The sequence below is a fragment of the Scyliorhinus torazame genome, chromosome 16, assembly GCF_047496885.1.
Source record: "Scyliorhinus torazame isolate Kashiwa2021f chromosome 16, sScyTor2.1, whole genome shotgun sequence".
In the NCBI taxonomy this organism is placed as follows: domain Eukaryota; kingdom Metazoa; phylum Chordata; class Chondrichthyes; order Carcharhiniformes; family Scyliorhinidae; genus Scyliorhinus; species Scyliorhinus torazame.
In genome coordinates, this window is record NC_092722.1 from 26,075,540 (window position 1) to 26,099,308 (window position 23,769).

The 23,769-nt window shown below is 46.9% G+C and overlaps 1 protein-coding gene across 10 annotated transcripts in view; it reads right to left on the reverse strand.

The window, feature by feature from the left end:
- kcnab2a (potassium voltage-gated channel subfamily A regulatory beta subunit 2a) overlaps window positions 1-23,769 on the reverse strand; it is a 341,966-nt gene that overhangs the window by 192,271 nt on the left and 125,926 nt on the right. For 5 of the 10 annotated variants that reach the window (XM_072478109.1, XM_072478102.1, XM_072478104.1 and 2 more), the window contains 2 exons: window positions 19,719-19,852; window positions 9,493-9,534 (listed from right to left, as the gene is read on the reverse strand). The exons of 1 other annotated variant lie outside the window; for it this stretch is intronic. In XM_072478109.1, coding sequence (XP_072334210.1) covers window positions 9,493-9,534; window positions 19,719-19,795 — 119 coding nt within the window. In that variant the 5' untranslated portion in view covers window positions 19,796-19,852. Of the gene's footprint in view, window positions 1-3,119; window positions 3,240-9,492; window positions 9,535-19,718; window positions 19,853-23,769 lie in introns of those variants that run through there. 4 more of the 10 variants (XM_072478110.1, XM_072478107.1, XM_072478108.1 and 1 more) reach the window with 2 other exon arrangements.

Genomic DNA, 23,769 nt, shown 5'->3' on the forward strand with positions numbered 1-23,769 from the left:
CAATAAAAAAATCTGGAATTAAAAGTCTAATAATTATCATGAAAGCAGTGTTGATTGTTGTAAATACCCATCTCGTTCGCTAATGCCCTTTACGCAAGGAAATCTCCATCCTTACCTGGTCTGGCCTACTTGTGACTCCAGATCCACAACAATGTGGTTGACTCTTAAATGCCCTGTGAAATGGCCAAGCAGGCCACTCAGTCCAAGAGCAATTATGGATGGGCAACAACTGCTGGCCCACCAATGGTGCCTATATCTAATGAATTAATAAAAAAAACTAGCCTGTCAGGTAATTCCCGCAATCATGAGTTTTGCACAGCAGTGAACAAGGTGTGAAGAATACGTGAATAGAGCTGGTGTAATTTCTAACATTGACCTTTGAAGTTGGCAATTTGGAAGGGAGGCTCCTGGGCACGACCTGAATTAAGTATTTTCATTTAAAAATGTTTTAAAGGACATAGGCCTTATTTACCACACAATATCTGTGCATTCAGATTTGTTCCAGTTTCAGCTAACAGGAAGTTAAAACGGTTTTAAATTTCAATGTATTTTGAACTGAACCACAGTTCAGAATCACGGTGCCCACAGAATGAGGCCAAATTAATTCTGAATATAATTCAAGTAACCCAAAATAATGCAACGGTATCTGCGCACTCCCACAAAAAATGTAGAACAGAGGACAGGTTTTACAAACAAAACTGGATCTGCTCAACCATTTTGCAACTAATTTTAAGCAGACTGAATCTCTCAAGCCCATTACATCCCCGCCAGAAGCTGATTAAGTGATTCTATTCCCCTCCAATTTTCTCTCTGCTTTTTCTAAAGTTACTGATTCATCCTGGACAAAAGTTTGACAAGACTTCACATGTGCTACCCAAACATAGACCTGGACAGCAAGAGTCAGCTGGCTTTTCAGCTGTGAAAGGCTTTGTGGCCAAACCCAATTCTGTCCACGCACTGTGTCCAAACATGTGAACTTTATAATAGGCATAATGTGATCAGGAGCTGTAGTAAACAGGGTGGCAATGCTCACACATACCAAATGATCACTTTGGTGACATACTGGACAACATCCCAAGGAAGCAAACAATCAAGAAGGAGAAAGTGCTTACAATGACAATTACAAACAAAGAGAAGTACTGGGAAGTGGAATGTAATTGCTTTAATATGAAGTATACACCACATTAAAACAAGCACATGATTAGTTATACCACCATAATTTCTAAATCAAACCTGAGCCGCTGGTAGCGGGTTAGGTTCCCATACCCTTCTCAGGCAAGGTGGAAGGAGGAAAGGGGAGAAGAGATGATTTTTCCTACATAAAAAGCTGGCAATGTTTCTGGGTTTATGCATTAAAAGAACTGGCTAAATCAAGACCAAGTGAGGAAGAGTACCCCGCAGGATAAGAGGAGTAATACCAGAGTCTGGGGAAGTGAGGATGGATAGGGAAAATGCTGTGTGGACTGGAGGGATGAAAGTATTGCTTTTAAGCACAAGAAACACACATAGAATAACCACAGCTTCAAAGCTCCAAATCTCTTATTTTTAATAAGCATATGACATTGAATCTATGTGATGGTTTCACCTACTAAGAACTGGAACAAATATAATCATGATCTTTAAAAGTCCTTTGATTAGCTCCATTTATATAGTGCCTCAGTTCCCTTGTATGCTTTGCACAAAACCTAGTTATAAGCTAATAATGATACACTGATAAGCAACCAAATCCCTGTTGATCACCTATCTCTCCCCTCACAATAAAAAAGATTTGTGGCTAGATTCAAAGTAGCAGTCAGTTATCTAAAATAGGCAAATCCCATCAAGTCAGCAGGATATACCTAAAATACGAATAGCATAACAATCAGCATTCTAGTTCCAAAAGTAGACACTACATAGTTGTCATATGAAAAATACTGACAAGCATTCTGGTTCCAAAAATAGATACTACATAGTTGTCATGTTAAAATACTGACAAAGAGCACACAATTCAACAATTTAACTCTACATTTTTATCTTCTTTCAGGAATTACGGGCATCTGGGTACCTGAACCACAAACAGTCTAAAATTTATAATTGATTCAATTTGTATTGAAAATAACTGGTTATTGTTTTTAACCAAATTGGGTGGGGCAAGGGACAACCCCACACACAAATCTAAATTACCAAATCACCTGCATGTTACTGCTTTCCATCCAATAAAACCTTCTTTGGTATGTGACAAGTCTTTGGCAAGTCAAGAAATAAGCAGCAAAGCAAAGCACAATGCTCTGCAATATGCATAGAGCAGAACGATTTTTAACCAAACTATGAGAACATTTCTTCATTCTGGTTAAGTTAATCCCTTGCTAGGGCAGCACGGTAGCACAGTGGTTAGCATTGCTGCCTCACGGCGCCGAGGTCCCAGGTTCGATCCCGGCTCTGGGTCACTGTCCTTGCGGAGTTTGCACATTCTCCCCGTGTTTGCGTGGGTTTCGCCCCCATAACCCAAAGATGTGCAGGGTAGGTGGATTGGCCACGCTAAATTGCCCCTTAATTGGAAAAAATGAATTGGGTCCTCTAAATTTATATATTTTTAAAAAAGTTAATCCCTTGCTGCAGCTTATTACAACACTGCCATCAGAAAATGCTCAACTCAGAAGGCCAGACCCCATTGACAATATTGTGCCAAAGAGGAAAGAGGTTTTACATCACAGCGTCAATTAAAGCCCTATCGTGCAGTTTTCCTTATTAAACGACTGGAGTTGATTTTAAGCTGTTAAAATAAAAATGGATTTAAATAAAATATACAAGTACAAAATTCATACCCACCAATAAAGCAATGTTTTCCAGTAGCTGCTTTTATTTCAAATTAATCAAATTTTTACAGAAAATCTCATATTCCAAATTTACACTTTATTTTTAGCACAAATACTGCATAAACTCTTCTCCCTTCATGTCTGGTGATTCAATTACAAAATTAACATTCTTCATAACTGCTTTAAGGTTTCAGATAAAAGCTGACAACATTTTAAAAAGTAATACAAATAAAGTTTATTTGCCCACTACCCATTCTGGAAGATAACTCACAACATCATTGTCTATATTAATTATTCTTCTAAAGTAAAAAAAGAAAAACTCACCCAATTGCTAGCTGCTTGGTTAAAAACCAGGAATGAGCATTTGCAAGATCTGCAAGTCGCTACTACAGTATTTTGATATTTGGGGCGGGGGGGGTTCTACCGTCAGTCAAAAGCAATTAGTAAGTACCAAATCCATCCCCCTTCCCTGGACTAAGTGGTTTTCTGATGCAGCCCATTTGCTCTTATCAGTGTACTTGCATCTTGGCAAATAGTGGTTAAATTATTTAGGGCATTCTCTTCCACTAAAAGCTTACTGTAGCAGATGAAGTATTGCTTACTATGTAAAGGGATGAAGCCACTGCTACCTTTAATGAAGTATTAGCTTAGAAACCAGTGCAGGATTTTCATCAGTTTTTGCAGAGTGTATATATTTTTGCAACTGGACAATAATGATTGGCTAAAAACTATGTTAAATCCCAAGATAAATGGACCAATTAGTTCAATCTCCTAGAAAAGTGATTTCAGCAGAGGTTATTTTAGATTATTCTGATGTAAAGACTGCTTCCTGCTTCTTCACTAATTGGAGTGCTATTATGATTTCCTTTAATACAATACTGCAGTGTATGATAGCTGCATGAACTCAAAAATTTAAAGCATGGAATCTTTTTTAAACACATCTAAATGCCTCAAATGTTTACAATGCCTCCTGGGTTGTGATATCTGCATTACAGCAGCACTGTTAACACCTCCGTCTCTGAAAATCTTCTTTAAATAATTCATGGAATAAAGAAAATAAAGTTCTGAGATTAAAAATTCACAATCAATCAGATATTTTTAAACTAAGCATAAAAATTGAACTTTGCATTAATTGTAGTTGTGCTGTAACAAATGTGAAATGAGATTACCTACCTATGAGGGGCAAGGTCTTATTTGCACAAATACGCATCCAAATTGCTGACTGCCTGCAACATATTTGGCACCAGCGCTACCAAAAATGAGGGAATAACAACTTATATTTATATAGCACCATTAGTGTAATAAAATGTCCTACAGCGCTTCACAAGAACAGCAGAAAAGAATGTAAAAAGCATTCTCCACCCTAGTTAGATGATCTGTAAAAAGGAGAGAATAGAAGAGAAAATAGATGAGGGGGGAGGAAAGACCCCTCCAGTCCGGTTATATTTCCTAGAGCCTGTGTGTTTTGCTTTGCAAGGTATATATCTGTATCTATAACTGGGACAAAACCCAATAAAAAACATTTATATTAAAAAAAGCACAACCTCTCAAGTTGTCTATATTGCCGACAAGGGGGATTTAGTGAGGGTATTCAAACGGGAAGGGGTAATGAGCAATGGGGCCTACGTACTTGAAGGCGCGGTCACCAACAGTGGAGCAATTAAAATAGGGATGCTCAAGGGGCCAGAATTAGAGGCGCACAGTGTCTCGAAGGGTTGTGAAGAATACAAGAGAGATAAAGACAGGTGAGGCCATGGAGGGATTTGAAAATAAGGAGGAGAATTTTAAAAGTTTTAGGTTTATAGATAGAAATCAGGTTGATCGGATTGCAAAATTGCTGAGGTTCCATCATACTAGATCTCCATTCCCTTTGCATCACACAATTTTCTGTAGTTGGGGAATGCCAGCAGTGGAACTGACCACTACAATCAGGCGGAAGCTAAATTTTTGTGCAAGTTCTGCCTGTGATTTGGGAGCCGTCACATGCGCGCAACACCAGTTTCAAATGATAGGAATGTCAATAGTGAGAGAACTCAGCTGTGAATAGTAGTTCATTTAGGGGACATTCTACATTGTTAATCATTATTTTTTCTGTTTGCGCACTCTCAAGCTTTTGTGCCACATGAACCGATCATTCCTCCTCCTTTCATTTTCACTGGTATCAGTGGATTTCCAAATGGGGGATTGCCCCCATTTGAAGTACTCAGAAGAGAAAGACTATAGAGTACGAGCAGATAGGCCAGACAAGAGGTGCTCTGTACCTACACCTGCAGAAATAAATAGCACACATGGGAGACATCTAATCTTAAAGAAAGCTAGCCAGTAGAACACGAAGATATATCAACATCTGACTACCTATAATGTTGGTTACTTTCTCAGTACCACACCCATCACTGAATGTCAAGCTTTCAGCAATGCTCCATGAAAAATCATTAACCACTGTGACTGATGTACTGAATGACCATTTGGATACTACCTGGAAAAATCTGCAAACCCTGGAATTTTTATCTAGTGCCGATTATGTCAAATGGCTTCTATAGTTTCCTGGTCATCAGAAAGTCAAGTAAAGAGCTGCAAAATCTGCTTTAGGGGCAAATGCAGTTAACTATGCAGTATAGTTGACAGATCCAGTGGCAGCAGCAACAGTCAGATGAGGCCTGAACTTTGACATCAGCTCCTTGTAAGCACATCACAATCCTGAGCTATGTGGAAGGTGTTGTGAAATAATAGAGTCCCTCACCTCATAGCTTCATAAATTACCATCTCTACTGCAGCAATGAAACAAGTACTGAAACTATCCTTTGCCTACACTTTGCATTTCCTTTCCCTTCATTTTTTCCGTGGTCTATACTTGGAACATACATAATTACAATAACAAACTAACATTTGAAAACTGGGTGCAAACAAACTGAGACTCATTTAAAACCAAGAGGTTACATGAACTGCACCCAAATAAGAAAATATAAGTTCTTGCAGAAGCTTGCAATTAAAAAAAAAGACAATGGTTGTGATATAACTAAATGGGAACAAAGTCCCATAGTGAGCGCATTTAGCCACGTGCTTCCCGGCACTCGCAGCACCGAGAAACGCAAGGTTATAAAACGTGACTTATGTTTGATAAGGGGCCTCAACAGGGAATGCGAGATCGAGGCCGCACATAGCCTGTTCTGCTTGCCAAAACTCCTCAGTGTAGCGGGAGATCGGGTGCCATCTCCAAGGCCCCCGAACCTCAACACATTAAGGAAGAGTCCCCACACACTCTCCTCCTCTGCCCCCCTCCCGCCCCAAACAACTGCGCAGGGCACACCGCCCAATCGTACCCTTGCAAAGAAATGCCAGCTTGGCAACTTAGCATTGCTAACCTGGTACCTGGCAGTGCCCTGGCCATCTGGCAGTGCCAGGCTGGCACCCAATGAGCAGTGCCAAGGTGGCAACAGTGCCAAGGTGGCAGCAGTGCCAGGGTGCCACCCTGTGCAAAGGGCATGCATCAAGGGGGCCACTGATCCCCTCGAAAACCCCAGTGCCATTCCATCTGGTCCCCGTTTGTGGTGACCAGTACTAAACGGCACTCACCCAAAGTCGCCGAGGCGAGGGAGATTGATCCCACACCTCGGATACCTGGAGAATCTGCACTAACTGTCTCGCTGAAATACGCAGATTCTCTTTAAAAATGTGATCCTGCCCACAATGGGCAGGATTCACATCACAACGTCTTGCACGGTCGCATTAAATCTCACGAGGTGTCGCTGCGAGCCGGGCAGATCCCAGGAGTGAGGTCCCCCGGATTTTATTGGCTACGCTGCTTTTTGGACGCAGCATGGACATTAAATCGCGCCCAACGTGTTCATCCGACTGAAGACATTCTTTGTACTGAAGGGAAGCATCAATTAACAATATGACTCCCTGATGTTTCATAACCCGATAAAGGTATTTTCACAAATATCTGACCATTTGGCTACAAACTGCCAAAAAAATGGTAGAGATGAATCCAAGGGAAAAATAAATACATAATCTTTTGACAATATAATCCAAAGTAAACTATTAAGAATAGAAAGTGCACCGGTGCATGTGAGCTACAAATGGGTTCCAGAAAGGCATACTGAAATAGAGAAATGTGAGAAAACATTTTGTAGAACAAGGCCTCCTTGAGGCAAGACCAATGCATAGTCTACCTGATGACAGCCTAAAGGGCAGTAGATTTCTCCAAAAAAAATTTGGGCGCCCGCACAGCAACCATTTGTTACACTATATCCTCTTCTTGCTTTTGCACACCTCGCAAACATAAATGCACAGTGGCATTGAACACAAACAGTCCATCTAAACCATCTTATAGTCATCACTCTCCATTAGTTTTATTCCATAAAATAATTACACCTTTGGCGATTCGCCCCAAGTAGATGATCCTGGAATCAAGGGACAGCCAAAGATAACTTTGCGCAAAACATTTTCGAGATGCAGAGTAGAGACTGCAAAGGAAATAAATTCACTCCTCAAAGACTTGACTAATTCAAGTGTATCGTTCATTTCTATTTGAGACAGTGTGCCCAAATTGTCAGAGATCATGAAGTGATTATCTATTCCAATAGAGGGTTTAAAACCTTTAGTGCAGCAATTGGTGGTTCAATGCCCAGCAACCAAAGATACATCTGGACTTGCTTGTACCGAACTCTATCAAGTGAAAATTTATTTAAGGAAAGATGCACTAACTCCCAAAATAATTTACCATGTAATTACACAAACAAGGGGCGAGATTCTCCGACCCCCCCGCCGGGACGGAGAATCGGCGGGGGCTGGCGTGAATCCCGCCCCTGGTGGGAATCCCGCCGCGCCGGTTGGCGGGCCCCCCCGCGCGATTCTCCGGCCCGGATGGGCCGAAGTCCCGCCGCTAAAATGCCTGTCCTGCCGGCGTAGATTAAACCACCTACCTTACTGGCGGGACAAGGCGGCGCGGGCGGGCTCCGGGGTCCTGGGGGGGGGGGGACGGGGGACGCGGGGCGATCTGGCCCCGGGGGGGGCCCCCACGGTGGCCTGGCCCGCGATCGGGGCCCACCGATCCGCGGGCGGGGCTGAGCCGTGGAGGCACTCTTTCCCTTCCGCCTTCGCCACGGTCTCCACCATGGCGGAGGCAGAAGAGACCTCTTCCAATGCGCATGCGCGGGAATGCCGTCAGTGGCCGCTAACGCTCCCGCGCATGCGCCGCCCGGAGGGGTCATTTCCGCGCTAGCTGGCGGGGCACCAAAGGCCTTTTCCGCCAGCTGGCGGGGTGGAAATTCGTCCGGCGCCGACCTAGCCCCTTAAGGTTGGGGCTCGGCCCCCAAAGATGCGGAGCATTCTGCACCTTTGGGGCGGCGCGATGCCCGACTGATTTGCGCCGTTTTGGGCGCCAGTTGGCGGACATCGCGCCGTTTCCGGAGAATTTCGCCCAAGATTCCAGTTATAGTGAAGTTATACCAGACCTATAATGAAAATCTTGCACAGCCACTGAAAGTGGCAGTTACTTCTAATAACCAGCATCTTCATAGGATAATAGGATATTGATTCTGTCTCACACGTTTGGATCTTTAAACTTTGACATAATCAAACCAAAGTAAAATGAGGCATAAAAATTAATTTTAAAGCAGTCTCACAAATATAATTCCAAAAATACTGTCAGCAACTTCAGCTTTCTAGAAAACTCTCACACAGAGCCAGGAATAGACCAGCTGTTTGTAGAAACATCATTTAAAAATCCCTTTCAGAAAAAAACATATTATACTCCATGGAAAATAAACTGATCTTCAACTACTTATATGAAAGTGTGAGATTTCTGGCAAAGAACACATCTTTCAAAATTATGTAAAATATCACCCAAAACTAAACACTGCTAATTATAGCACACAGGAAATGTAAATGTAAATGTGTAAAAGCATCTCTTAATCAAAATCTCAATTCTATAGCCTTACATTCAAGTTCTGAATTTTTTAGCCTTTTTTCTTTTATTTTATAGCCATTGGCTATACTTTTCTTCTGCTCTCTTTTCCAATTTTCTCCTGATTCCCTTTTCCTGCCATAACTCATCCAAGTGGCCATTATTCACATACTAGAGTGTTTCATATAGGCACCTCCTCAATTGAAAGGGTGTCAAAACCTGAGGCAGAAACAATGCCCACATGTTCATTTCCAACAAGGCTACTACTGGGAGCGGGAATCCTGGCTGATTATCCCCTCTTTAATCCAGTTATCATTGAAGTCAATTGTAGCACCATAAGTGCTGCCCAGCTGAGATCAGCTTACTCAGTACTAATCAGGGAGAAAATTTAAGGCCTGCTATATAGAATACAAATATTCACTTTTCCAAATAGCTGAACTATTGCATGAGTCACAAACAACATCCTTAACCCTCAGTGAGCAGCGAGAACTTTCCCATATCAATTAGATTTATTTAGTAATATTGCAATTTTCCCTCATTTGATATAATATTTATAATGTTACAATGATGAACACTGTGCTACACAATGTAATGGCAACAAAATCTGGTCAGGTGCAAATGAAATTCACTTTCAAAACATCTCCACAATGAGAACCATTACAATGGCACAAATACAAACTAAACATAGTACAGATGAACACAGCAAAATAGCACATGCATGCAGACTATAGTGAAGCACAAATGAAAGCATGCTGTGTGATTGAAAAATATACCGCCTGCAGGAGGTACCTGTAAAACTGCAACTGCCGTTTCGGACTCCCATATCGGGCACTTCAGGTAGCATAACAAAAGAAAGAGAGTCCATATCATAAATCAAAGAACAATGATGTTTGCAGAGCACCAGAACATTTCTCATCTCTCAACGCAGGGAAATTAGACTACAATTTTATTTTATCAATGGAATGTCCATTTTAGGTAATAGCATTTGGCAACAGCATATTTTTAATATAAATCAGCTGCACTACTGCATTCCTTTAAAGTCTAGGCTTGATTTGAGCAAATCTCTACAAGGTACAGAAAAGCCACAAGTAGCTACAATTTAATGTCCTCAATGAGCAAAGGAGAAGAGCAAATTTCTTAATAAATTCAAAGGACCAAATACTTCAATTAAATGTGAATACAAAGTAAAATGGCTCTATTGGCTACAAACACCAACACAAAACCGAGTGAGAGGGTGGAGAGACATTAATTAAATCCTAATTAATTAAATTTGAATCCCAATTTAAAATGGGATTCCCAATTGATGAATTAAAGAAAAAAATTATTGCATTTATATCGTGTTTTTCACAATTTCAGGCTATTCTAAAGTATATTACACCCAATGAAGCATTTCTGAATTGCAGCCATTGTTGCAATATAGGAAACACTGCAACCAATTTTCAAACGGCATGCCCGTCAAACAGCAATGACCAGATAATATTTTATATGTTTTAAAACAGAAGGAACAGAAAATATTTTCTGTATTAATCTTAGCACATATTATACATGGATTTAAGAAATAATTACTTTGTACTCATAGATGGGAAAACACTGATGTAGGTCCCAGAGTTATGGATACAATATAGAGGACATATGATTCAAAAAGTATGATATCTTTTATTGCATTTCACTGCTATAAATAAACATGTAACTTTCTTGATGCATGTAAATCATCAGTAAAATACAAACTGTAAATATCACATTCGCATTGCAAGCTGGTGCACAATTCACTTAAAAGTTGCACCAATGCCACCTACATTTTAAACAAAATACTTTTATGAAGATCAACGCAATAATCTATCAAGGTGACTACCTCATTCACAAGCTTTTGCACACAAGTTTTGCAGGTGCTTGCAATAAAGTATATTGAGTTCTATGTATTACTTATGCTTGCACAGAACCCAGTGGAGGGAACAATGCAGATTAAATTCAATGTCCACTGTTCAGCTGGGGGAAAAAAGTGACACAGAGATTCATTTACAGATGTAACACTAAACAATCTGTAAATCTGGAGAGAAATTTCTTACATCTCAAGTCAAAAGTCAGAGACTAAGGAAAATAACTTTAGGTTACATTTAAATTGCCATAATCAGTCTTACAATGTCACAAATAATTTCATGTTCAATGCTCAAGAAAAACGATTTGAGAGTGAAAGGGGACATACACTTTTTTGTGGGTTGAGCAACGAGGAAGGTCTGATCTATTGTCATAATGGAAAATAGCATTGGTCAGCAACCTTAAAATGGAAACTGACCATAAAATAACACTGCAGCTGCGTGTGGCCGGGATTGCAGCTAGATTGGACCCACATCAAAGTATTTGATGGATATTACTGTCACCATGACACAGTCTTTACTGGACAGAAGTAGCTGTGAATTTAAGATGTCATTGCTCCCAGAAATACACATAGGAAATTGGAGGGGAAGCTAAAGACTTTTCAACATTAGAAATATTTTTCTACATATGGTTTTCTATGAAGTTTGTACAACTTGCAACAATTGTAATTTTGTATTATTAAACTACCATAACAAATTCATCAATTTGTTGCATTTATAATTTTCATAAATTGACCATTTTCTGTGAAATATTTGTTCAATTTATTCCACAAGTGTTTCCTTTGAATGAGGGAAAATAGTTTAAAAGGTGCCTCTGTTCATTCATGCTCAGAAACTACACACCCTCAAGATATCACAAAACAATGTCAGATTCCAAAGACAAGATCCATATCGAAGCCCTGGAAGAAGCTGTTGCTGCAAATCAGGTGCTGGCCCTGAGAGGATCACCTTCCTCGATGAAGGTAATCCTCTCGATGAAGCATTTATCAGTAACTGGTTATCCTTGATCTGACCATGCTGGACTTGACCGCTCAAGACAGGATAAGTGGGAAAAGACTGGCGTGCAAAGAATTGGGTGCCATATGGTCATCCATCAATTTGTCAATGATTCCTTTATTTAGGAAAAATGAGACGACCAAATGCATACTCTAATTTTGGATATATATATATATCAACATAAATAAAGCTAAATCAAGAAAACTTAATTTTAATGTTTGTAATAATTGCATTTCTGATACAATTACCTTTAATTTGAAATGCTTTAACTATTTCCAACAAGGTTGGATATTTATGTGCATCATTTTGGATATGTAATTATTTTTCTTTAAAACTACAAGCGCTAAAAAGAACATTTATACCGCAACATTTTTTTAGCTTTTACATTTTCAAGAATTGAGAGAGAATTTTGAATTAGGGAATGCTGAAACACAATACGATAAAATCTTCGAATGAAAATTGAAAAAGTCTAAAAGAAACGTTGGTAGGGCCATTGCCATTGAAGGGTACCAACCACCAATTAATCCTGAACCGTCTGTTTTCTCGCAGCTAAATACTAATCAGCAAAGGCTTTGAAAATCTCTCAGCACAAAATTATTTCTGAACGGCAGCTTATTAAGTTTACTCCTGCTTGGACTTCCATTTCTGTTCCACGTACCATTCTTCTGCTATATAGAGCAGATAATCAACTGTGGGGTGCACTGCAAAATCTCACTAAAGAGGTGCACAAGAGGAATAGAGCCATTTCCTCTTTGCGAGAAATGAACGAGCTTCCATTGAGTACTTCATTTCCCGAGGGTCCAGAGATTAGAAACTTGACACATGTGAAATCATAGGCACAAACACCACTCACTGGAATGCCACAATAGTACACAGTAATGTACTAAACAAGTCAGAATAAAACTAAACATGTTTTCTATAGTTTGAAGAAATTGATTTTCAATCTTCCATTAAAGTTAGATATTAGGCCCGGGGGGCAGATAGTGAATGGGGTGTTAGAGGGGACGCCGGTGTTGTGGGTAAATATGTATGCACCTAATTGGGATGATGTTGGTTGTGGAAAGAGCTACTGGGAGCAATTCCGGACCTGGACTCTCACCAGTTGATCAGGAGGATTTTAATTGTGTAATGGAGGTTGGATAGGTCGAACCCTAAGTGGATAGGAAGGTCACGAATGGCGAAAGAGCTGGGAAGGATGGGGATGGTGGATCCGTGGAGGTTTGGGAACCTGTGAGGAAGGGAGAATTCCTTCTTCTCACATGTATATAGGGTATATTCTAGGATTTTGTTGTTGTGGTGAGTCGGGCGCTGCTGGTGGGGGTGGAATGTGCAGGGAATGTGATCTCAGACCATGCGCTGCACTGGTTAGATGTGAGGTATTGTTCGGGACAGGTACAGAGGCTAGGGTGGAGATTGGACCCGGGACTGTGGCAGGGTGAGAGTGGTAATTAAGAACTATGTGGAGCTTAACCACAATGGTGAGGTATCAGCAGCTATGTTCTGGGGGCCTTGAAGGCGGTGGTCCAAGGGGAAATAATTTTGTTCAAGGCCCATAGGAACAGGATGACAAAGGGAGGAGCACCGGCATATATTGGATGAGATAGTGGAGGTGGACAGAAGATACTTGGCAGCCCCCACGAAGGAGCTGTTGGCGGAGAGGAAGATGTTGCAGGGGCAGTTCGATCAGCTAAAAATGGGTAAGGCGATGGGGTAGCTGCAGAGGGCAAGGGGGATGTAATATGAGTATGGGGAGAAGGCAAGTTGCGACATGCAAGTGAGGACCAAGAAGGGGAGGTGGTGATGGAGCCGCAGAGGGTAAATTTGGTGTTTAAGGCTTTCTACGAGGGGCTGTATAGGGCTGGGCCAGTGGAGGAGGAGGAGGATATGGGGTAGTTTCTAGATGGGTTGGAGTTTCCAGAGTTGTAGGACGGGAAGAGGCAGGTACTGGAGGAGCCGTTGGGGTTTAGGGAGATGATGGAGTGCATTAGTACGATGCAGTTGGGGAAGGCCCCGGGCTGGACGGCTTCCCAGTGGAGTTTTACAAGCAGTTTGTGACGTAGTTGGCCTCTCCACCTTGTGGGTATGTTTAGTGAGACGGTGGAAAACGGGGAGTTGCTGGCTACATTAGAGCAGGCGTTAATTTTGTTGATCCCAAAAAAGGGGAAGGTCCCACTGGAACAGACCCATTTAGTTGCGAAACACGGATGCGAAAGTCCTGGCGAAGCTGTTGGGGTGTTGGAGGGGTGCGTCCCAGAGGTGGTTTCTGAGGATCAAAAGGGTTTTGTGAAGGGGAGGCAGCTCTCTAGTAACATTAGGTGGTTGCTGAATGTAATTATGACTCAGCCAGGGGGACGGGAGCCAGAGGTGACAGTGTCCATGGAACCATAGAAGGCATTCAACCTGGTAGAGTGGAGGTACCTGTTTGAAGCTCTGGGAAGGTTTGGGTTTGGGCCGAAATGTGTGGTGCGAGTTCGATTGTTGTAAGCGTTCCCTCATGAACCAACAAGTTTGGGATATTTTGGGTTACACAGGGGGACAAGGCAGAGGTGCCTGCCGTTGTTGGTGTGGCGATTGAGCTCTTGACAATGGTCCTTCGAGCATCGGTGGAGTGGCAAGGGATTGTGAGGAGGAGTGGAGAGCACTGGGTATCATTGTATGCGGACGACCTGTTGCTGTTTGTGGCGAACTCGTTGGAAAGCATGGGCAGAATTATGGGCTTGCTGGAGAGATTTGGGGCGTATTTCCGCCTACAAGTTGAATGTAGGGAAGATAGAGGTGTTCCCAGTGAACGCGGCGGGGCGAGGGGCAAACCTGGGGGCTTTAGCATGCAAGGTGGCAAGAGAGCGGTTTATGTATCTGGGGATTCAGGTAACGCATGAATGGGTCACAATGTATAGATTGAACTTGACAGGGTTAGTGGAAGGGGTTAAGGGGGACTTTAAAAGGTGGGATGCGTTGCACTTGACATTGGCAGGGCGGGTACAGTTGGTAAAGATTAATGTGCTGCCGAAGTTCCTATTTGTTTATTAATCCCTCCCGATTTTTCTCTCTGAGGCCTTTTTCCGGAAGGTGGAGGTGCTGGTCTCAGAATTTGTGGGAAAGTGCCGAGGGTGAGGAGGGCTCTGTTACAAAGGCAGAGAGGAAGGTTGGCGCTATCAAGCCTGATGTACTACATTGAGCAGAGAACGTGGAGACGGTGAGGTGATGGTGGGGCGGAGTGGATCAGGTTGGAGGAGTCTTGTAAGGGCTCGGGTATGAGGGCTCTCGTGACTGCCCTATTGCTGCTCGCTTCGAGAAAGTATATGGGGAGTCCGGTGGTGGAGTCAACTGTAAAGGTCTGGAATCAGCTGAGGAGGCCCTTTAAATTGGGACACATGTTGGTGCTGACGCCACTGTATGGAATCACAGGTTTAAGCTGGGGGAATGGATGGGATATATAGGCGGTAGAAGGGAGGAGGGGTTGAAGCGGGTCAGGGATATGATCTAAGAGGGGAAATCCGCTGGTTGGATGAGTTGCGGGAGAGGTTTGAATTACTGAGGGGCGGTGAGTTTAGGTACGAGCAGGTGCAGGACTTTGCGCGTAATGAGCTACCGACATTCCCCCAACTACCGGAGTACATGCTGCTGCTCCCAGATGAGGTGGGGGAGGGCAGGATTAGGGACATATATGGGTGAATGGGAGAGCGGGGTAAGGAGCTGGTGGAAAGGATTAAGCGGAAGTGGGAGGGGGAGTTAGGGAGGGAGATAGGATGGGGGCTCTGGAGTGAGGCAGCACGGCGAGTGACCTCAACTTTCTCTTGTACTGGAATGAGCTTGATTAAGTTTGAAAAGGTGCACAGGGTACACATGACTCGGGCTCGGATGAGTTGTTTCTTCCTGTGGGTAACGGACGGATGTGTAAAGTCTGTACGGTGGTCGGCGAATCACATTCATGTTTTGGGGTTGCGAGAAGTTGGAGATCTTCTGAGGGGTGGTGTTTGGGACCTTATTAATAATAATCTTTATTGTCACAAGTAGGCTTACATTAATACTTCACAAGCCTCTAATCGCCACATTCTGGCGTCTGCTCGACTACACGGAGGGAGAATTCAGAATGTCCAAAGTACCTAACAACATGTCTTTCAGGGCTTGTGGGAGGAAACCGTAGCACCCGAAGGAAACCCACACAGACATGGGGAGAACGTGCAGACTCCGCACAGACAGTGACCCAAATTGGGAATCGAACCTGGGACCCTGGCGCTGTGAAGCTACCGTGCTGCCCATGTTGTTTTAGGGGGTGGAAGATAAGTGTGAACGTCGTGGGAGGGGCCCGGTAAACCATGTCCATATGCTGTGGGTGTGTCCTGAGCTGGGGAGATTTTGGGTCTCCTTATTCAGCGCCATGTCAGAGATTTTACAGGTGGATTTGGAGCCCAGTTCCCTAGCGGCCATATCAGACCTGCCAGAGCTGCATACGGGTGCGGGGGCGGATGTCTTAGCCTTCGCCTTGTTGGTCGCTCGCAGGCGGGTTCTGTTGGAGGTCAGCTTCTCCGCCCAATACCTCGGTGTGGCTGGGGGATCTCATGGAGTTTTTGCATCTTAATTGATACTGGCTGCAGGTAGACAGTGCAGATTTCTGTCTGGTTCCTGCTGGTAACTCATCTTCAATCATATTCTACAGAAACAATTCTTCTGGAGCTGCATCTCCTCTCTCTGAGGTTTGAATCAAGAATAGTGGGAGCTGAGGTGAAGCCAAACCCCATGGTGCCGGTCTTTGGGGTTTCGGAGGTGCCAGAGGGTGCCAATGTTTGCCTCGCTGATTGCCCGACAACAGGTTCTTTTGAACTTTGGAACTGGAGGTTGGCTATGCCACTGGGGGTTGCGGCTTGGCTGGGAGACCTGTACGAGTTTCTCAGGTTAGAAAAGATTAAGTTTGCTTTTGAAGGGGTTGGAAGAGGGCTTCGAGATAGGGTGGAGGCCATTCATGACGATATTTGAGGAGCAGTTAATCACCGGGGGTGGGGGTTACAAACTGTTAGCTCTGTTTTGTTGGAATGTGTGTTGTTGTTATTGTTTAGGTTTGCAATAAAATATCTTTTTTCTTTAAAGTTAAATATTGCATTATCATTTACAAATACTGTCAGATTTCTTAAAATACAAAACTGGCAGTGGGTCACAAGACATGAATCAGTGAAATTACATAGATAAAAATACATAAACTTCCAATAAGTAATGTGCAAATTTATTACACAAATGGTATGCAATAGGACTGAATACTGAGCATAACTTTAAAAATTAAAGCTATAACTCAAAACACTATCATAATATTCAATCAAAAGCAAGAATTTCTGCCCACAGGTTTCTACAGTTGAGGTTGAAACTTGCAGTACACATTGACCTCTTGTGGGCTGCAGGAGAAAGTGCAACAGAATCAAGTTATAGCTATGATTTTTTTTTAAATCTGAATCAACTGCTCCATCTACTGGCCCAATAATTACTAATTCACGTTTGGCACAGAAAAGCTCAACAACCATTATTCAGGTCACGTCAATAGTTGCACAAACATTCAGGCCAATTTGAACTTATCAACTTACGGGCGCCACAGTGACACATTGATTTGCATTTCTGCCTCACTGCGCCAGGGACCAGGTTCAATTCTGACCTTGGATTACTGACTGTGTGAAGTTTGCACATTCGCCCCCCCCGCCCCCCGTCGTCTGCATGGCTTTCCTCCGGGTGCTCTGGTTTCCTCCCACAGTTCAAAGATGGACGGGATAGGTGGATTTGCCATGATAAATTGTCCCTTAGTGTTCAGGAATATGCAGGTTAGATTATGGGGCTATGGGGATAGCACGGGGTGGACGGGGGAGTGGACATGGTTACGAGTGCTCATTTGAAGAATCGGTGCAGACTCGATGGGCCGAATGGCCTTCTTCTATACTGCAGGGATTCTATGAAATCAATTGGTTCATAATTGTAGTCTAAATCATCCAGTGTTCCATTCCTGTACTATAAAATTAAACGATCAATGGTTGAAAGCAAGGTGGACTAGAATCCTACTTTGATTCCTTCTTTTGAGGGCCACAAACTCTTCTCCTTCAGTCTTCAGGTTTTTAAAACCTTTACAAGCTTTCTCTTGCATTTTTAACATTGGTGGTATCCTCTACTGTGGACCTTAGCTCTTCATCCAGGTTCATTAATTTAAATAGACCTCACAATTCACAACTGCAAAATGATATCCTGAACTCAGCTGGATCGGATCCCACACATTTACCAGTATTCTACTCAAATAAAGAGCTCAAAAAAGATCAACACAAAGATTATAAGATTCACTGCATAAGAATGGCAAAATTGCACCAATTAATGTCGAAACAAATCCAGATTTATATGGAGACCAATGGAAAGTCAAGACAACCCCCAATCTGGAACTTCATCCCCTTCAGGATGGACTTGGCTGAATTCTCTTCTTGTCAATCACTTGAGTCGCACAGCAAATAAAACTCCAACTCATCCAAAATGTTACTCTCAGGATCATATCCCATCCTTAGCCCCATTCCCCGATTACACTTGTGCTGCCAATTTTCCTCATTATCCAAAGAATTTAATTCAAAATGCTCATTCGCGCTTACAATCCCTTCACAACCTCACCCAATTTTGTGACCTCCTAGAGCCTTTTGGATTAGGCATTAGCCATGGTTGAGCGGTAGCACTCCTGTCTGTAGCCATCTGGGATGGCCACACCCGATTACAAAATGGACACTGGCAAAGAATGCAGGGAAAATTGGACAATACCGAAAAAGCAAGCAGGTGCAAGGCCTGTCTGTTGATTAGAGCTGTAGCTCTCAGACAGGACCGGTACTGCAGAACCATCTACATACCAATGAGCCATCCCTGGGAACAAAAGGCAATATTTAGGTAAACAATGCTAAGACAGACATCCCGGCGCCAGAGGAGACTAAAACAAAGCAGACCAACGGCCACCTAGGACACGCCCAGCAACCAGGGAACCCACCCCTCTATTGGAGGAAAATCGATAAGGACGATTGGGAAACAGCCCAATTAATTGGGGCCAAGTTCAAACGTAATTAAACAGAGCCAAATTAAGAGACAACAGCAAGTTAGCAACATGTCCAAGTCAGAAGGATCACAGAAACAGGAGTAAGACATTCAGTGCCTTGAGCTTGTTCTGCCATTCAATGAGCTTATGGTTAATCTGTTTCTCAACTCCATTTGTTTCCTTGGTAAGTCATGTGCTCAAGCCCCATACTAGAGACTTGGGGCTGGATTCTCCGATTTTGAAACTATGTCTGGAGGATATGTCTGGTTTTACAATGAAAAACCAACGCTCCGCCCAGTGGGGGGCAAGCAGCCGCAGCACATAAAACACCCGCCTTTCCCGACATAAACGGCCGGAGAATTGCCGGGTTCGTGGCCGCTCATGCACACGCACCGTACAACATGGTGCCGGCCGCACACGGACCCGGCTGCCCATATAGTGTCCCCCTGAAGACCCCCTCACCACCCTTTGGAAACCCCCCCCCCCCCGCCAACAGCATGTCTCCCGCCCAGCTGTGGCAGTGTTGGACGCAGTCAGCAGCCGCCACACCAGTTTTATGAAAACTCCCCCGTGACCCGCGCGGTCGGGAACTTGGCCCATCAGGGGCGGAGCACCAGGGGAGGGCCTCAAAGCGACGCGCTAACGCGGCAGGCGGAGCATCCGAAAAACGGCGCCGGCCCCGATTCAGTCACAAAGGGGGATTCTCTGCCCGATCGCCAAATACGATTTCGGTGTCGGGCAACGGAGAATGCCGTCCTAGGTCTATAATCTAGATTGTCACTTCACTGCATAACTAGTGGAGTGTTACACTATTAGAGGTGGCACCTTTCAGTACAGCATCAAACATCAACATTCTTTACCTAAACGTTTCTGGCTTTCTCCATCCTTATTTTAAGATCTTGGTCACGGTTTCTAAAATCACCTCCTTTGATGCAGTGCTATTTTTTTTCCTTATGCCTCTGCAAAGTGCCTCAGATATTTCTCTACATTAAAGGCATCATATACATGCAAGTGCCTCATCTGAAACTCACACTCAAGAGCATGTACCTCACTAAATCATGTCCAGAGAGCCTGCACTTCTGCAACTCACTTAAGAGCATGTGCCTCACCTGTAAATCATGCCCGGGGAGCCGGTCTGTCTTAGGGAAAGTCGAGCTGGAGAATCTGTAGTTGATTCCGGATACATCAGGTCAGCAGCTTCAGTCAAAGGTCTGCTATTTTCTCACACTGTCACTTGCAAAGCCTGCAGCACAAAACCAGAGAAAGGCATTAGAAACTAAATTTTCAACCAACAGCTCATCATCTGACTGCATGCAGGTATGTGTTATTAATGTGGCTAGTAGAAAAAGCATTTAACAACAACAGTATGACCACACACAGCTCGTGTCCCGTCTTCACATAGCAAATGCCCTCCAATATTTTGTATGGCACCACCGATGTGCTAAATGCAATAGATTCAAAATGCAGCTCAAAACAGCATTCATGAGGTGCTGTTGGTCATCATAGCTGGAGCACTGTATTCCATCACAATCTATAATCTCATGGACCAGCATATCCCTCACTTAACATTACCATTAAGCCAGGAGACCAACACTGGTACAAAAGAAGTATAGGAAAGCATGCCAAGAGCAGCATCAGGCATACCTAAAAAGGGGAAGCTACAACACAGCACTATAGTCATGGTAAACAACAGAAGCAGCAGGCTATAGACAGACTTATGGTAATCCCACAACCAACAGATCAGACCAAAGATCTGCAAATCTACACATCCAGTCATGAATGGTGGTGGATAATGGACCAACTGATCCTCAAATGATGATGGAGCCCAGTCTTTGATTGCAAAAGGTGAGGCTGAAATATTCACAACCATCTTCAGCCAGTCGAGAGGATAATCCATCCACTGAGGCCACCCCCCATCCCGCCCAACACCGCAAATGCCATTCAACCAATTCAGTTCACTCCATGTAATATTAAAAAACAGTTAAGTGCAAAAATGATATAGGCCCTGCAATGTTATCTGCAAGTGCACTGCACTCCCTTAGCAACTGCACATTACACTACCATATACAAGAACTAAACTCTTGTGAACATATTTGATTCCTAACTGCAGCCACTAACGGCAGAGAATGGGGATAGGGTGCAGGGGGAGGGCCAGGGATACGGGGAGGGCACGGGCAGAGGATTTAGATATGCATTGCTAATTGGGGGGGGGGGGGGGGGGGCTGGGTGGATTTGCTGGTGGTTAGATGTGGGGGCTGTTGGTGGATGAGGGGGGAGTGCGAACGCGTGAGGGCTGTCATACGGGGTTATGTGGAGGTGAATGATACGGGGGAGGTCACAGCCACCACATTGTGGGAGGCACTCAAGGCTGTAGTTAGGGGGAATTCATTCTGATTTAGGCGCACAGGGGGAGGATGGAGCGGAAAATGAGGGGGAGGATGGAGCGGAAAATGAGGGGGAGGATGGAGCGGAAAATGAGGGGGAGGATGGAGCGGAAAATGAGGGGGAGGATGGAGCGGAAAATGAGGGCAAGGCTGGTTGAGGAGATGGAGGGTGGAGAGGAGGTATTCGGTGGCACCGGAGGAGGGGTTGTTGAAGGAGTGGCAGAGGTTCCAGATGGAGTTTGGGTAAGTGTCAACTGAGAAGGCGGTGGGCAGTACGGAAGGCTAGAGGGGCATTTTATGAATATGTGGAGAAGGCAAGTAGGATGCTGGCCCATCAGCTGAGGAAGAAGGTTAGGAAGATTGGTAGTGTAAGGGACGAAGAGGATATGGTGGTGATGGATCCTGAGGGGTTGAATGGGGTTGTTGAGGCCGTTTTATAGGAGGCTTTGCGAGTCGCAGTCCCCGAGAGGGGGGTGAAGAGGGGGTTCCTGGATGGGTTGGAATTTCCCACGGTGGAGGAGGGGCTGACACCCCCAAACCATGTGGAGGTCCTGATTGGGTTGCAGGAGGTGATGGATGGCATGGAGGTGGTGCAGGCAGGGGAGGCCTTGTCCAGACAGGTTCCCAGTGGAGCATTATAAGAAGTTTGGGACGGAGCTGTGGCCACTGCTGATGAGGGCGTTTAATGGGGCGGAGGGAGCAGGGGGAAACCCCCCTCCCCCCTCCCCCTCCCCCACCCACCCCTCCCCCTACCCACCCCAACCCCCCCTCACCCCTACCCACCCCAACCCCCCCTCCCCCCTACCCACCCCACTCCCCCCTCCCCCTCCCCCACCCACCCCCTCCCCCTACCCCACCCCAACCCCCCCTCCCCCTACCCACCCCAACCCCCCCTCCCCCCTACCCACCCCACTCCCCCTCCCCTCCCCCACCCACCCCTCCCCCTACCCACCCCAACCCCCCCTCCCCCTACCCACCCCAACCCCCCCTCCCCCCTACCCACCCCCCCTCCCCCCTACCCACCCCAACCCCCCCTCCCCCCTACCCACCCCAACCCCCCCTCCCCCCTACTCACCCCTCCCCCCCTCCCCCCTACCCACCCCCCCTCCCCCCCTACCCACCCCAACCCCCCCTCCCCCTACTCACCCCCCCCTCCCCCCTACCCACCCCCAACCCCCCCTCCCCCTACTCACCCCAACCCCCCCTCCCTCCCCCCACCCCTCCCTCCCCCCTACCCCCCTCCCCCCTACCCACCCCAACCCCCCTCCCCCTACTCACCCCTCCCCCACCCACCCCTCCCCCTACCCCACCCCAACCCCCCCTCCCCCTACCCACCCCACACCCCCCCCTACCCCACCCCAACCCCCCCTCCCCCAACCACCCCCTCCCCCCTACCCACCCCCCCTCCCCCCTACCCACCCCAACCCCCCTCCCCCCTACTCACCCCCCCTCCCCCCTACCCACCCCAACCCCCCCTCCCCCCTACCCACCCCCCCTCCCCCCTACCCACCCCCCCTCCCCCCTACCCACCCCCCTCCCCCCTACCCACCTCCCCCTACTCACCCCAACCCCCCCTCCCTCCCCCTCCCCCACCCCCTCTCCCCTACCCCCCCTCCCCACCCCCCTCCCCCCACCCCAACCCCCCCCCCACCCCCCCTCCCCCACCCCTCCCTCCCCCTACCCCCTCTCCCCCCTCCCCACCCCCCTCCCCCCACCCCCCCCTGCCCCCCCCCACCCCAACCCCCCCCACCCCCCTCCCCCCCCCACCCCAACCCCCCCCACCCCCCCTCCCCCCACCCCCCCTGCCCCCCCCACCCCAACCCCCCCCACCCCCCCTCCCCCTACCCCCCTCCCCCTACCCACCCCCCTCCCCCTACCCCCCTCCCCCTACCCACCCCCCTCCCCCCCACCCCCCACCTACCCCCCCACCCCAACCCCCTACCCCCCCACCCCAACCCCCCTACCCCCCTCCCCCTACCCCCCCACCCCAACCCCCCCCAACCCAACCCCCCCCTACCCCCCTCCCCCCCTCCCCCTACCCCCCCACCCCAACCCCCCCCACCCCAACCCCCCCCTACCCCCTCCCCCTACCCCAACCCCCCACCCCCCCACCCCCCCCTGCCCCCCCCCCCACCCCAACCCCCCCCTACCCCCTCCCCCTACCCCAACCCCCCCACCCCCCCTCCCCCCCCTGCCCCTACCCCAACCCCCCCTCCCCCCACCCCCCCCACCCCAACCCCCCCCTACCCCCTCCCCCCTACCCCAACCCCCCACCCCCCACCCCCCCCTGCCCCCCCCCACCCCAACCCCCCCTACCCCCCTCCCCCTACCCCCAACCCCCCCACCCCCCCCTCCCCCCCTGCCCCTACCCCAACCCCCCCCTCCCCCCACCCCCCCCTGCCCCCCCCACCCCAACCCCCCCACCCCCCCTACCCCCCCCCACCCCCAACCCCCCTACCCCCCCACCCCAACCCCCCTACCCCCCACCCCAACCCCCCCTACCCCCCTCCCCCTACCACCCCACCCCAACCCCCCCCTACCCCCCTCCCCCTACCCCAACCCCCCCCCACCCCCCCTCCCCCAACCCCCCCCCACCCCCCCCTCCCCCTACCCCCCCACCCCAACCCCCCCACCCCCCCTCCCCACCCACCCACCCCCTCCCCCTACCCCCCCACCCCAACCCCCCACCCCCCCCCACCCCAACCCCCCCACCCCCCCTCCCCGTACCCACCCCAACCCCCCCTCCCCCTACCCCCCCACCCCAACCCCCCCCCCC